The 12,661-nt window shown below is 51.4% G+C and overlaps 1 protein-coding gene and 1 long non-coding RNA gene across 11 annotated transcripts in view; one reads left to right on the forward strand and one right to left on the reverse strand.

Annotated features, from left to right (window-relative positions):
• RAPGEF1 (Rap guanine nucleotide exchange factor 1) overlaps window positions 1-12,661 on the forward strand; it is a 137,268-nt gene that overhangs the window by 13,163 nt on the left and 111,444 nt on the right. For 2 of the 10 annotated variants that reach the window (XM_086324474.1, XM_086324481.1), the window contains exon 1: window positions 11,983-12,415. The exons of 6 other annotated variants lie outside the window; for them this stretch is intronic. In XM_086324474.1, coding sequence (XP_086180600.1) covers window positions 12,352-12,415 — 64 coding nt within the window. In that variant the 5' untranslated portion in view covers window positions 11,983-12,351. Of the gene's footprint in view, window positions 1-11,982; window positions 12,416-12,661 lie in introns of those variants that run through there. 2 more of the 10 variants (XM_086324468.1, XM_086324478.1) reach the window with 1 other exon arrangement.
• On the reverse strand, window positions 4,993-8,328 carry LOC147362381 (uncharacterized). Its single transcript, XR_015136183.1, has 2 exons — window positions 8,116-8,328; window positions 4,993-7,536 (listed from the first exon to the last, which is right to left on the reverse strand). It is a non-coding gene; the product is annotated as an uncharacterized LOC147362381 (long non-coding RNA).

Consider the following 12,661-nt stretch of genomic DNA (forward strand, 5'->3'; position numbering starts at 1 on the left):
TGTGGATACCAATTATTTTTTAGTATTTATTTGTATTATAGTTATTCAGTCTTAAATATGGTAAGTTATATTAAAACATTTTTTAAATGATGGAATATGCCAAATATATTACTAGGGAGCAGTGCTCATGTTAGAAATGACCTCTGGTTTAATGAATTACATCTGGGCTGGGAGGACCTCTAGGTGAACTACAGGTACCCATGGGACATGATACTCTGGGTTCCCTGAGAGCAGCGACTTTTATAACTGAGCGAGCCTGTATGATCATGAGATGTGGGCTTCTGTGGAGCCGGAAACTTCTCAGCCTCAGCTGCGCTCAGCTCCTTAAGGGCCGTCCTAGCGGGGATTACCCACTGCTGCCCTGTGGTAGCCTTTGGTTCCCGTCCTTCATCCTTCATTGGTCTGAGGAGGGCAGTGCTGTGAGTGGGAGAGAAGTCCTGGAGGTGTAGAGGTCAAGGTGAGCCCAGAGCTCAGTGGGTGCAGTAGTCTGGCACACGCTGAGGGCTCTTAGTAAGATCCTCACAAGCCTGTCGGGGACTTCCGTCCAATCTTCTGCCTGGAGACCGTCCTCGTCGGCACCCACTGAGTTGGACCGCACAGATGGGATTTGCACTAGCTCTGCTTGATCGGATTCCAGGCTCTTGGCCGCATTCATAAGAAGGTATCATTGACTTGGGGGAGGGGCCGAGAGAGGATGGCCTACGGAAGCAAGGTCCAGTCTTTCTCTTAAGAGTTTTAAGGCCAGGGAAGCGCTGGTAGTGTTAGATGAAACAGTGCCTCCCTTTAGGAGTTGTCGCCTCGAGATTGTCACAAGTCTCTATCCCACGAGTATCGTGAACATGTCTATGAATCTGGGGTGATAGGCAGTCACTGCGTCTTTCAATCCTGTGGCACCAACACATGTAAGACATACTAGTGATACAGTAACACTTCTCAGGAAATTACCTTAGCAGGGTTGATAATAAAACAACACACTCTGATTTCAAATGTGAAACTATGAAGGAATTTACCTTTTAGAGTCAAGGAAATACAGCAGGAAGCTTTGATTCAGGCTCTGAGCTGCTTTCTTGAGCACCTGCTGTCTTTAGTTCCTGACGAGAGGTGCTGGGGCACAGTGATAACTGAGCCAGGCACCTGCTCTCCGGGTCTGCACTGAGCCTGTCCAGGGCTCCCCTCCATGCGAGGTCTAGCCTTTGATCGAAGAATCAGGCTCTAGAGTTCTGCTTATAAACATCACTCTTGCCTCGCCTTGCAGTTAGATGTCTGGACACCTCAGGAAAAAGAGCTTGAAGATCACTGGGCTCAGGCAGACGCGACAGATGGGGTGACGATCTCACATCCCGGCCCCACCTGCTGTCCTGGCAGGATTATTAATAGCACCCTCCCTGTCACTCTCAGAAGTGTCCTGATCTGGAATCATTTACAGCTCCTGAGTGCCACACGTTTGTGCTGGAGAGGGTCTTGTTTTTGCAGTGAGACAGCTGTTTCAGAAATACAGCCTGTTCCAGGGCGGGGTCAGGGCTATAGAGTCCCTAGAGGGTCAGCTGAGTTCGGTTTTGGCCCTGTTCTCCCTGTGGGCATCTGCCACTTCTTACATTCCAGTTGCTGAATTCATGGAAGCATCAAAACCTAGGACTATTTGGTTTTTCAACAACAGCAACAATAAACATGTACATACAACAACCAGAATATATTTTCCTTGTGAGAAAAGTTAGATTAACCAGATCTTAAATTCATATTCTTTGGAATGGATGGGAAGGATCTTAGTGTTTGTGTCAAGTCTTACTGAGAGAATTGGAAAAATAATTATATGGGGACAGTAATCTCGGGTTAAGTTAGAGATTTTCTTTTCCCTGTTGCTGTAGAAAGAAGGATGGAGGTTGAATTTTTTAAGACTTTTTATTCAAGTGCTACAGTTGACGTTTAAAGAAAACAACCAGAAAGGTAGGAAGTTTGTGTTTATGACAGATTGGCAGTTTACAGCCTGTTATGTTAGCAGGTGTTGATGACAGGACAGGTCGGGGGTCCCTGTTCTGAGGACCTGCTGGGTGCCCCAGAATGCGACCCACCTTTTCCAGTACGTCTCAGGTTTTAGCACCTGGAGGTTGCTGTGCTCGCTCCAGCCCCTGGTTTCTGCTTGAGCAGTTCTGGAGTTGAGCTGAGAACTGGCATTTCTAACAAGTACCCAGGTGATCCTAGACAAGTGTATTACAAAGCAGAGACATTACTTTGCCGACAAAAGTCAATATAGTCAAAGCTGTGGTTTTTCCGGTAGTCAGGTACGGATGTGAGAGTTGGACCATAAAGAAGGCTGAGCACTGAAGAATTGATGCTTTAGAACTGTGGTATTGGAGAAAACTCTCAAAAGTCTCTTGGACAGCAAGGAGATCAAACCAGTGAATCCTAAAGGAAATCAACCCTGAATATTCATCGGAAGGGCTGACACTGCAGCTCCAGTCCTTTGGCCACCTGATGCAAAGAGCTGACTCATTGGAAAAGACCCTGATGCTGGGCAAGATTGAAGGCAGGAGGAGAAGGGGACAATAGAGGATGAGATGGTTAGATGGCATCACCAATTCAATGGACCTGAGTTTGAGCAAGCTCCAGGAGATGGTGAAGGGCAGGGAAGCCTGGCGTGCTCCAGTCCATGGGTTGCAAAGAGTCAGACATGACTGAGAGACAGAATGACAACCCAGGTGCTGCTGGTGGGGTGGGTGTTGGGATGGGGGCACTTGGGAATCACTGCTTAAAGTTAAGTATGGAGAGGAATGAAAAGACTCCTCGGGATCTAACCTGAAAAGTGGCTCCTGGAGGGTGAGGAGGGATGTAGAAAACAGTTTATAAACGTTGATGCCAGGAGCTGTACTGTGTGTATTTAATCCCATTAGCAGCACCGTGGGGAGCTGAGAGTGACTTCATTTTACAGATGAGAAAGCTGAGGTTTACGTGACTTAGTCGGTTGGCATGTGGAGGAATGAGGGTAAACCATTGCCCGGTACTGAAATGAATCCTTTTTAAATGGATGAGCAGCACAGACACCTCAGAGTGAAGAAGATTGGCACAGGGGACCAGCAGGAGAAGGACGACGTTCACAGCTCCTCCTCTTCCAGCGTGTGTTCTTGTCAGCATCTTGCAAGGTGAAAGGCAGTGCTCTAATTAGCTCTGACAAGAAGATGCCCAGAAGGTTGGCAGCTATGAGGAAAACTCTGATGAATCTCACACTCCGTGTATATTGTGCCCTGGGACATTAGCTAATTGATTAGTTTGATTTGTCACCATGATTAGCAAGACAGTTTAAAACTAAGCACCTAGGACCTGAGAACCAGACTCTAAAACTGAAATTTTGTTTAAAATTTAGTACTTTAAAAACATCATGGTTTTTTTTTTTTTTTTAAACAAGCTTCTGGCTTGTCTTAATGTGTAAGTGTTGTGGTTACACATAGACACGCCCATCTCAGCCCTCCTTTTCTGGATTCTCTGCTCTTCCAGACTCTCAGTTTTGGAATATTGACAGGAGCCTGGTAGACTGCAGTCCATAGGGTCGCTAGAGTCGGACACGACTGAGCGATTTCACTTTCACTTTTCACTTTCATGCATTGGAGAAGGAAATGGCAACCCATTCTTGCCTGGAGAATCCCAGGGACGGGGGAGCCTGGTGGGCTGCCGTCTATGGGGTCGCATAGAGTCGGACACAACTGAAGCGACTTAGCAGCAGCAGGGCTGAGTCCTCCAGTCTCTTCCTCAGCAGTCTAGTCCCATGTCTTTTTTTTTCTTTTTTAAATTTTTATTGGTGTATAATCTATAATGTTGTTAGTTTATTGCTGACAGCAGAATGAATCAGTCATGAAGTGAAAGTCGCTCAGTCATGTCTGACTCTTTTCAATCCCATGGATTATATAGTCCATGGAATTCTCCAGGCCAGAGTACTGGAGTGAGTAGCCTTTCCCTTCTCCAGGGGATCTTCCCAACCCAGGGATCGAACCCAAGTCTCCCTGCTTTGCAGGCAGATTCTTTACCAGCTGAGCCACAAGGGAAGCCGAAAGTTATGACCAACCTGGATAGCATATTCAAAAGCAGAGACATTCCTTTGCCAACAAAGGTTCATCTAGTCAAGGCTATGGTTTTTCCTGTGGTCATGTATGGATGTGAGCGTTGGACTGTGAAGAAGGCTGAGCACTGAAGAATTGATGCTTTTGAACTGTGGTGTTGGAGAAGACTCTTGAGTCCCTTGGACTGCAAGGAGATCCAACCAGTCCATTCTGAAGGAGATCAGCCCTGGGATTTCTTTGGAAGGAATGATGCTAAAGCTGAAACTCCAGTACTTTGGCCACTTCATGCGAAGAGTTGACTCATTGGAAAAGACTCTGATGCTCGGAGGGATTGGGGGCAGGAGAAGGGGACGACAGAGGATGAGATGGCTGGATGGCATCACTGACTTGATGGACGTGAGTCTGAGTGAACTCCGGGAGTTGGTGATGGACAGGGAGGCCTGGCGTGCTGCGATTCACGGGGTCACGACTGAGCGACTGATCTGATCTGATCTGATACATGTACCCACTCCTTTTTTTAGATTTCATTCTCTTTTAGGTCACCACAGATCGTGGAGTAGAGCTCCCTGAGCTATACATACAGCAGTTCGTCATTAGTTACCTGTTCATACATAGTACTGTGTATATGTCGCTCCTTATATCCCAGTTCATCCTGTCTCCTCTCCCCTTCTTGGTAACCATAAGTTTGCTCTCTACGCCTGTGCTAGTCCCTTGTCTTTAAATGCCATCTAAATATTGGTCATCCCCAAATGTGCGTGTCCAGCCTCCGACTGTCCCCTGAACTGCAGACTGCCCGCTTACATCTCCACTTAGCTGTCTTGTCAGCATCAGACTTGATGTGTCTAAACTAAACCAGGGCTCCTGCTTCACCACCTTACTTCCCGCCTCACTGGCTCCTCCCAGGGTGTCCATGACAGTGAATAATGCCATTTTTTAAAAGAGGTTTTTTTTTTTCGTTTAAATGTTTATTTGGCTTCGCCAGGTCTTAGTCACCGCATATGGGATCTTGAGTCTTCATTGCAGCAGGCAGGAGCTTTAGTTCTGGCACGAGGGATCTAGTTCCCTGACCAGGGGTTGAACCCAGGCCCCCTGCATTGGGAGCGTGGAGTCTTAGCCGCTGGACTATCAGGGTAGTCACTAAATAATGACATTTTTGGCCTAACTGATCAGGCCCATAAAATCCGGGAGTCCTCTCGGACTCTTCTCTTGTTGCCCACACCTGACCACCCGCCGGTCCCCTGGGCTTACCCCGGGTGTGCCCGGCCTCCCGTCTCTCACCCGTCTCTGCTGACTTGTGCTCCAGCCAGTGCTGCCCCTCCCTGTGCTGCCCTGGTGCCCTCCCGACTGGCTTCTGGGTCCCCACTCCCCCTCACAGCTGTCCAGTCTTCGTTCAGCAGCCAGAGCGTGAATTAGATCAAACCGGGCTGATCCAGGCTGTCCGTGGCTCTACACCGTGACCGAAAGCCAGAGCCCTGCCTGGCCCGCCTGCAGCCCTGTCCCTGGCTGTTCTGCCCTGCGGCTCGGCCGCCTGAGCTTCTCCCCTGGGTGTTTTTGGAGGCTCCCGAGCACATTCCTGCCTCAGGCCGTGCCCTTGCTCCTCCCTCTGCCTGGCGCGCGCTTGCCCCAGGTATAGAGGTGATGCCTCCCGCCCCCACAGGGAGCCAAGAGGGGCTCAGGAGCCTGGCTTCAGGGGCTGCCTCTGCTGTGTGCTGTCCCGTGACCTGGGGGGTTGCTGACCCTCTCGCTCAGGGAGTGCATGGCCCCGGGGTGGGGGTGGTGAGCTTCGCACAGGGAGCACGCAGCTCCTGAGTCAGAGCTGTCCTGGGTGACTGTGACGGGTGCCCCCTCCCGCCCCGCAGGCCTCTGCTCCCAGGTCCCCTGGGGCCTGAAGTAACACCCCGTCAAGCTGTCTCCTCACTGTCCCCTAGCCCTGCCTCTGTTTCGTCGTTGGTGTCTAATGTGATGTTCCTTTGCTGCTGCTTGTGTGCTCTCCTCTCTTGTAAGGAGGTGAGCTCCTTGTCGGCTGCCTTGTCACCAGAGCTCGGGAGGCACATGGGAAGCTCACGGATTCTCTTTGAATGAGAGGACAAAAGCACGTGTTGGGGTGGGCTCAGCCTCAGAGTGGGGAAGGCTGTGCATCTTTACCCAGGAATGTGTTTCTTGGAGAGTGCTGCTGAGGCTCCCCCCAGCCCCGCCCGTGCTGAGGCTGCCTGGTCACGATGGGTGACATCTCCAAGTGGGCTGCTGTAAAGGGCTGCTGCTGCTGCTCCTAACTCACCTCAGTCGTGTCCAACTCTGTGCAACCCCATAGATGACAGCCCACCAGGCCCCGCCGTCCCTGGGATTCTCCAGGCAAGAACACTGGAGTGGGTTGCCATTTCCTTCTCCAATGCATGAAAGTGAAAAGTGAAAGTGAAGTCGCTCAGTCATGTCCAACTCTTTGCGACCCCATGGACTTCAGCTTACCAGGCTCCTCTATCCATGGGATTTTCCAGGCAAGAGTACTGGAGTGGGGTGCCATTGCCTTCTCCGCTGTAAAGGGCAGGAGCCCACAGATCCTGGGGGCTTTGAGGGTGGGAGGAAGGTGATGGGAGCCTTTCCCCAGTGAGGGTGTTGCCTCTTCTGAACCTGTCACATTCCAACTGAAGCAGAGATTGTGGGTCCCCTTGATGGATACCCATTGACAGTCTGCCAGATGTTGACCGTTGGGTTTCATCTGCTTTACTGGAGAGGAAGGAGGTGGGACTCAGCACAGGCGGGCTCACAGGAGCAGGTTCTCACCAGGCACTGCCCCTGTGGCTAAAGAAAAGGCTCCTGAGAGGGGATGTGGGAGAGGAAGGTGAGAGAGGAAGTTGGGGGACTAGACTCCCAAAGGCCTCTAATGCCTGTCACTCCGGGAGGTGACTTCCTCTTTTGGGTCTTCCAGGAAGCATCAAAGCTCAGGAGGTGTTCTCCACACATACTTACTTTCCCTTGAGTAGTCCATGTAATTGTGAAGTAAGTCGCAAGGAGAAAATGACTGTTTTTGTTCACTTGAAAAAATAGTTCATTTCTCTCAGTTTCAGGTGGATTTGATAAAGTTGAGGGTGTGGGCTTCCTCCCTTCCATGTCCTGCAGTTTTGTTCCTGGCCCGTCATGACTTCAGAAAGAACAGCGAGCGAGCAGCTGCTTCTTTAAAGGGCTAGATGCTAACTGAGCAGTGAGACTCTGCTGCTGTTGCCCTTCCTTCATGAGCCAGCATCATCTGCCAGGGTCTGCTGTGGGGTGCCTTGGAATCGGGGGTCCTGCTCTTGGTATTTTGCAGGTTGGGTCAGACCCCAGGAGCGATGGACTGGAGGGCTTCACGGGTCGTTCTGTCGAGTGTCGCTTCTGGGCCTGCCTGGACAGAAACAAGGCCGTCTTGCGTGGGACGCAGTATCCGTATTCAGTGAGGGTTAGCGCCTTGTTGTTGTTGACATTCCCCTGCTGGAGGAAGGCAGCTGGCTAGCTGTGGAAAAACACCAGCCTGAGATCCAGTGAGGAGGGTTCTCTGGTTATCTGTGAACCCTTGGGAAGATGTCTTTCCTTCAAAAGAGGACCTGAGTTTCCTTGTTTTGGAATGAGAGGATTGGACTAGCTCTGTGGATTTCAATCTTTTGGAAGTCTTTGGGACTTTAATGAATGCCAGGGACTTCTCTTCCCAGGAAAATAAATGCACGTGCATTGGTCAACCCTTTGGACATCTCCTGAAGCCCGTGAGATGAAACCCTGGACCTCAAAGGCTCTGCCCAACCTGACCCCCATCCGCCTCCCCCATTCGCATACCTCCAGCTGCACAGGGCCTTTGCACATGCTGTTCTGGCCCAGGACGTGCTTCCCCGTGTGCTTGGGCAGCTCCTCCTCCAAGTCTCACCCTTCCCTGACCGCCCAGATTAGATTAGGTGACCCTGCTAGACTTGCTTCCCCTGCCCTGAGCTTCTCAGCGCTGACTACAGTGGTAATTGAGTGATTCTTTGCTTGCCTTGTCTGAGTCTCCCCATTTGTGGGGTGAGTCTCAGGCCACTCAGGCCATAACAGTCAGACTGACCTGTGAGTGTGCATGCGTGTGTCGTAAGAGAGCCCCGGTCTGCGTTTCCTGTGACGCACTGCTCGAGACGCGCCTTCGCCATCAGCAATTTCCGTGGCGCTGGGCAGAAACATCACTTCAAAGCAGGGCCGAGGGCACCGAGCAGACTGGCTCCCAGACTTTGTGCCTCGGTCTGGCTGGTCTGGCCTCCAGGCTGGCCCTCCCCTTTGTTTGCGCTCTGGACGGAGCTGCAGCTCCCGCTTTGGAACATTCCCACCGTGCTTGGTGCTTCCTTGTATTGTTGTGTTTTCCTCTGGAGGGGAAGTGACCAACATCAGCCTTTCCTCCCAGCAGACAAATTCCGTGCACGAAGCTACACGTCAGCTCTGGGCGCCCGCTGGCGAGCCCAGCTTCCGTCTCCTGCCCGCGGGGGTGGGGGTTGAAGTTGTGCATGACAGCCATCCCAGACCTTTCTCTTTTGAGCAGTGGGCAGTGCCTTGCAGGACTCCCTGACGAAGGTCTCTTCTGAATCCAGTTGCAGCTTGCATTGAGGGTGTTGTTATTGTTGTTGTTTAGTCCCTAAGTCATGTCCAACCCTTTTTGCCACCCCATGGGCTGTAGCCAGGCTTCTCTGTCCATGCGATTTCCCAGACAAGAATACTGGAGCTAGTTGCTATTCCTTTCCCCAGGGGGTCTTACAAATCCAGGGATCGAAGCCATGCCTCCTGCTTGGCAGACAGGGTCTTTACCACTGAGTCCCCAGGGAATCCCTGCATTGAGAATAGGACTCGGTAAACACTTGAGATGTCAATAGACGCAGTGCTACCTCCCCAGCTTATGTTGCTTGTATTATTCTGATGATACAAATGTTTGTAAGTGAAACTATTTGCACTAAGGGAGTAGGTTGTTTACCAGAATGTTACAGTGAATCTTACTGATACAGAAGGAAAATATCCCTCATGATGGCAAAGAATTTATCTTTAATGTATTGGCTCTAAAGTTGGATATTCATAGATGATAAAAGAATATTAAAGAAACCCAGTAACTATTTAAGTGTGCCAGGCACCTTTAAAATATCATCTAAAGCTTTAGACTGCCCTATGAAGTAGGCAACCTGCTAGTACATATTTTCCATATGAAAAAATCAGGTCCAGGGAGGTCAAGTTCCTTTCTCAAAGTCACCCAGCTGGGAGGTGCCCAGCTAGAGTTCCAGATTGGGCCAGCTCTCCTCCAAAGCCAGCGTTTCCCGCTCCTTCCCCTGTCTGGTCAGGAGGGAGAGGTGGCAGGTTGCCCAGCCAAGAGTTAAGATTCTGGGGTCTGGATCTGGCTGTGTCACTGAGGGTGGCGCCTTGACCCCGGCTCTGCCCGCCCCCCGACCCCCCCAAGCTCTTAGGGGAGACGGTTTTGTCCGTCTGTGTCCTTTAGGCCCTGCTGTTCCATGAGTCGGCGACTTGGGGCCTGTGGTAGTCATGCTCCTGCTCCCGGGGCCTCTGACTGACAGCAGCCTTACCTCGCGGCGTCCTCGGGGTGATTGCACAGGACGTGGAGGCCAGGATGCTGGCCGTGCGCTTGCCATTCGGGAGGCGCTTCTCTTCTGACCGCTCTCACCCGAGAGCCCCGTGTCCCCCCGAGCTGTGGGTTAGATGGTCACTTGCCCTTCAGGGACAAACCCGGAGACGCTATCTAAGAAAAGCCCGTCAGATTCATCTTTCCCTGTCCCCAGCCCCCTGCAGTTCGCAGGGAATCCTTTTGGGAGGCCGAGGTCCCCTGAGACACAGCTGACCCACAGGGTCCTCCCTTCAGAGCTGCTCTCAGGGACATCTCCAGGTGGTTTGGAAGGTTCGGCAGTAACACAGCTGTCTGGAGCTGGGGATCTTTTCCTCAGGGGTCGAACGTGGCAGCCTCTAGCTCAGCAGTGGCGGAGTCGGCCTCAAGCCCGGCTTCCAGCAGTGAACCGCTGTCGTGCGTGCTCCGGCACACGGGGAGCTGACCCAGACCCGGCCAGTCCCTGACGTCAGGGGCTCTGCAGACCAACAGGGTTGAGAAAGATGCGGGTGACGCTCCCCACTGGAGACTCGGCCTGAGCTGAGGAGTGGCGAAGGCAGACAGAACAGTGCTCTGGTGGCCTGTGCCCTGGCTCTTGCCACAAGGAGAGTTTGTTTGCGGACTAGAAGCTCTGGCTCACCCACTGTAGGCTGTATCTGTTGGGGCGGGCAGAGACGTCTTCATTTGTTTAGTCCTCCTGTCTGCCTGTCTGTCCATCCGTCATTAGGCATCTGTGTGTCTGGGTACTCTGCTGGTGCTGGGCGGCATTGTGTGCAGAGCATTTGATATGTTAAAACGTTCTTTAGGTGAAAAGAGACATTAGGATGCAGGTTCAAAAGAACTTCTTTGATCTATTGTGCTTCTATAGATAAGTTGAACTAAATTTCTTGTGGAAGAAATGAGGTCAGACATATCTGGCACTGAACACTTGCCTGAGGAAAATTATTATGGTTTGGGGAAGGAAACTGAGGGCCCTTCAGAATGTGTCAGAAGGGTGGGGCCGTCACTGATGGTGATGCGGATGGGGCGCTGGGTGTGCTGTGGGTGTTCGAGCCGCGGCTGGGTGTCGGCGGCCCCTCCGGGCGGCTGGGGCTCAGGTCTGCGCACTTTCCCAGTTCGTGGTTGTGGTTTGACTGGAAGGAGCGTTCCGTGCGCAGTATGAGGGTTGTGGGTGGTAGTGCCCTCCCTGAAGCACCCACTCTCCTTCTCGCCTGGTCACTGGGCAAGTGGAACAGACACGTGCTATTGGCTTTGAGAAGTCTGAATTCTCGGGCCACGATCGTGTGAAAATGACTTCTGTGTTGGTAGATGGGAATCAGAAACCTCAGGCTCCTGTAGAGATCTGGATGTGGCTTCTTTGGTCCTGCATACGCCGGCAGGATTCTCTTGCTCCCTTGGAAGGGGCCGTGGCCGGTGTGGCGCCCTGGCCGTGGTGCAGCACGCTGAGCAGTGGAAGCCCTGGCGCACTGAGTGCCTTTTAGATGCCATCTCTCTGGCTCCATGGGCCTTTTTTTGTCTTTAAATTTCACTCTGGCTCCCCATCCTACCTTCCAGTCACTTTGATTGCATGCCTTTGGCCAAATTGGCTGAAGCCAGGTATTTGCCTTCCGAGCTACTGTAGTTTCACAGTCAAACTGTGTGACTTGATGGTGGTAACGATGTCCCGAGGGGACTCCTAAGTGTCTGTCTTATTTGGTCCTCATCGCAGCTGAGGAGGTGGGACTTCGGCATTCTGCGCAGCTAACGGATGAGAAAACCGACGCCGCTGTGCTCCGTGGGCAGGCCAGAATCTGGCCCTGGGTGTGGGGCCTCAGTCTCCCCACCGCCTGCGCTCCAGAGATTCCTGAAGAGCTTTTCTACCCTCAGGCTCTGGGATCTCAGTCAGTGAAATCTTTCCGTGTACCTTGACATTTTCTTTTCTTTAATTTTTTCCCCCACAAAAAAGTGTATGATTTCATGCCTTTTCTTCCGGGAAATCTGTTGTTCAGAATTTAGGTGGTGCAGCATTTTCTCCAGAAATGTTAATTCCAACGTAGACTGTATGACTGGAGCTTGAGGTTGCAAATTCCTGTTTGTCCTCTGAGCTCTTCTTCTTTGGAAACTGAAGTGCAGCTTGCATTTTGATGTTTGTTTACTTTTCCCCTTGGAAACACAGTCTTAATGAAGTCAGTTTGTTTTCGCCGATGGAACTTGTCCCGTGATGCACACTGGTCTAAGGGCTAGAACCTTAAAAAGAAGGTGTGACCCTGGGGTCTCTGTGACAATGTTTCTTGTGGCACACCCCCAAACTGGTCTATTTTTAGCTTTCAGCTTCTTGATCATGTGATTTCCCACTCCTCCCCCAAGGAAAAGCAGCTTTGATGGGGTTTGGAAATGAAGTTCAGTCTCCGAGGCTGCTGCTGTGGCGATGAGTATTGGAGTGTCAGGAAAGCCGAGGAGGTGCTCCTAGAATAGACGGGTCCGGAGACCCACCGCCAGGGTGGTAACAAGGCTTGTATTCTGATTTCCTCCCTGGAAGTGAAGAGAGTTGGAGAGGCAGGAAGCAAAGACCTTCAGAGCAGAGTTCAAGTCTTTTTTGCATGGGCTTGCCGCTGGGTGATGGGGATGTCTGAGAGATGAATCCCTGTCCAGCTGGTGACTTGGTCTGTGTTTGCTCTTCAGCAAAGACACTTGGGCTTGGAAGGGCTCTGTGATCCTCTGGCTTAATTTAGAATGGGCAATGCTGTTGAAAAACAGAAGCCCCTGAAACGAAGCCACCTGTGTCCCTGGAAACAAGGTAAGAAGACCCCACGCTTTGTACCCAGGAAGAAGGGCTTCGACCGCCATCTGTTGGGACGCTTCGGTGTAAAACCAGACCTGAGCCTGCAGGTCAGACCGTGCTTCCAGTTCAGCATGGTCTGGAGACAATAAACAGACAGTTCTGCTAAGGAATGAAATGGTTTGCAGCTCTGTGATGGCCTGACTTGGCTGAAAACTTTAGTTCAGTTTGAGATTTTTTATTTAGTGCAGCACATGTCGCTGG

Source organism: Bos grunniens, chromosome 11 (genome assembly GCF_055505025.1).
Source record: "Bos grunniens cultivar Pamir isolate PY7600 chromosome 11, Bosgru_T2T1.0, whole genome shotgun sequence".
NCBI lineage: Eukaryota > Metazoa > Chordata > Mammalia > Artiodactyla > Bovidae > Bos > Bos grunniens.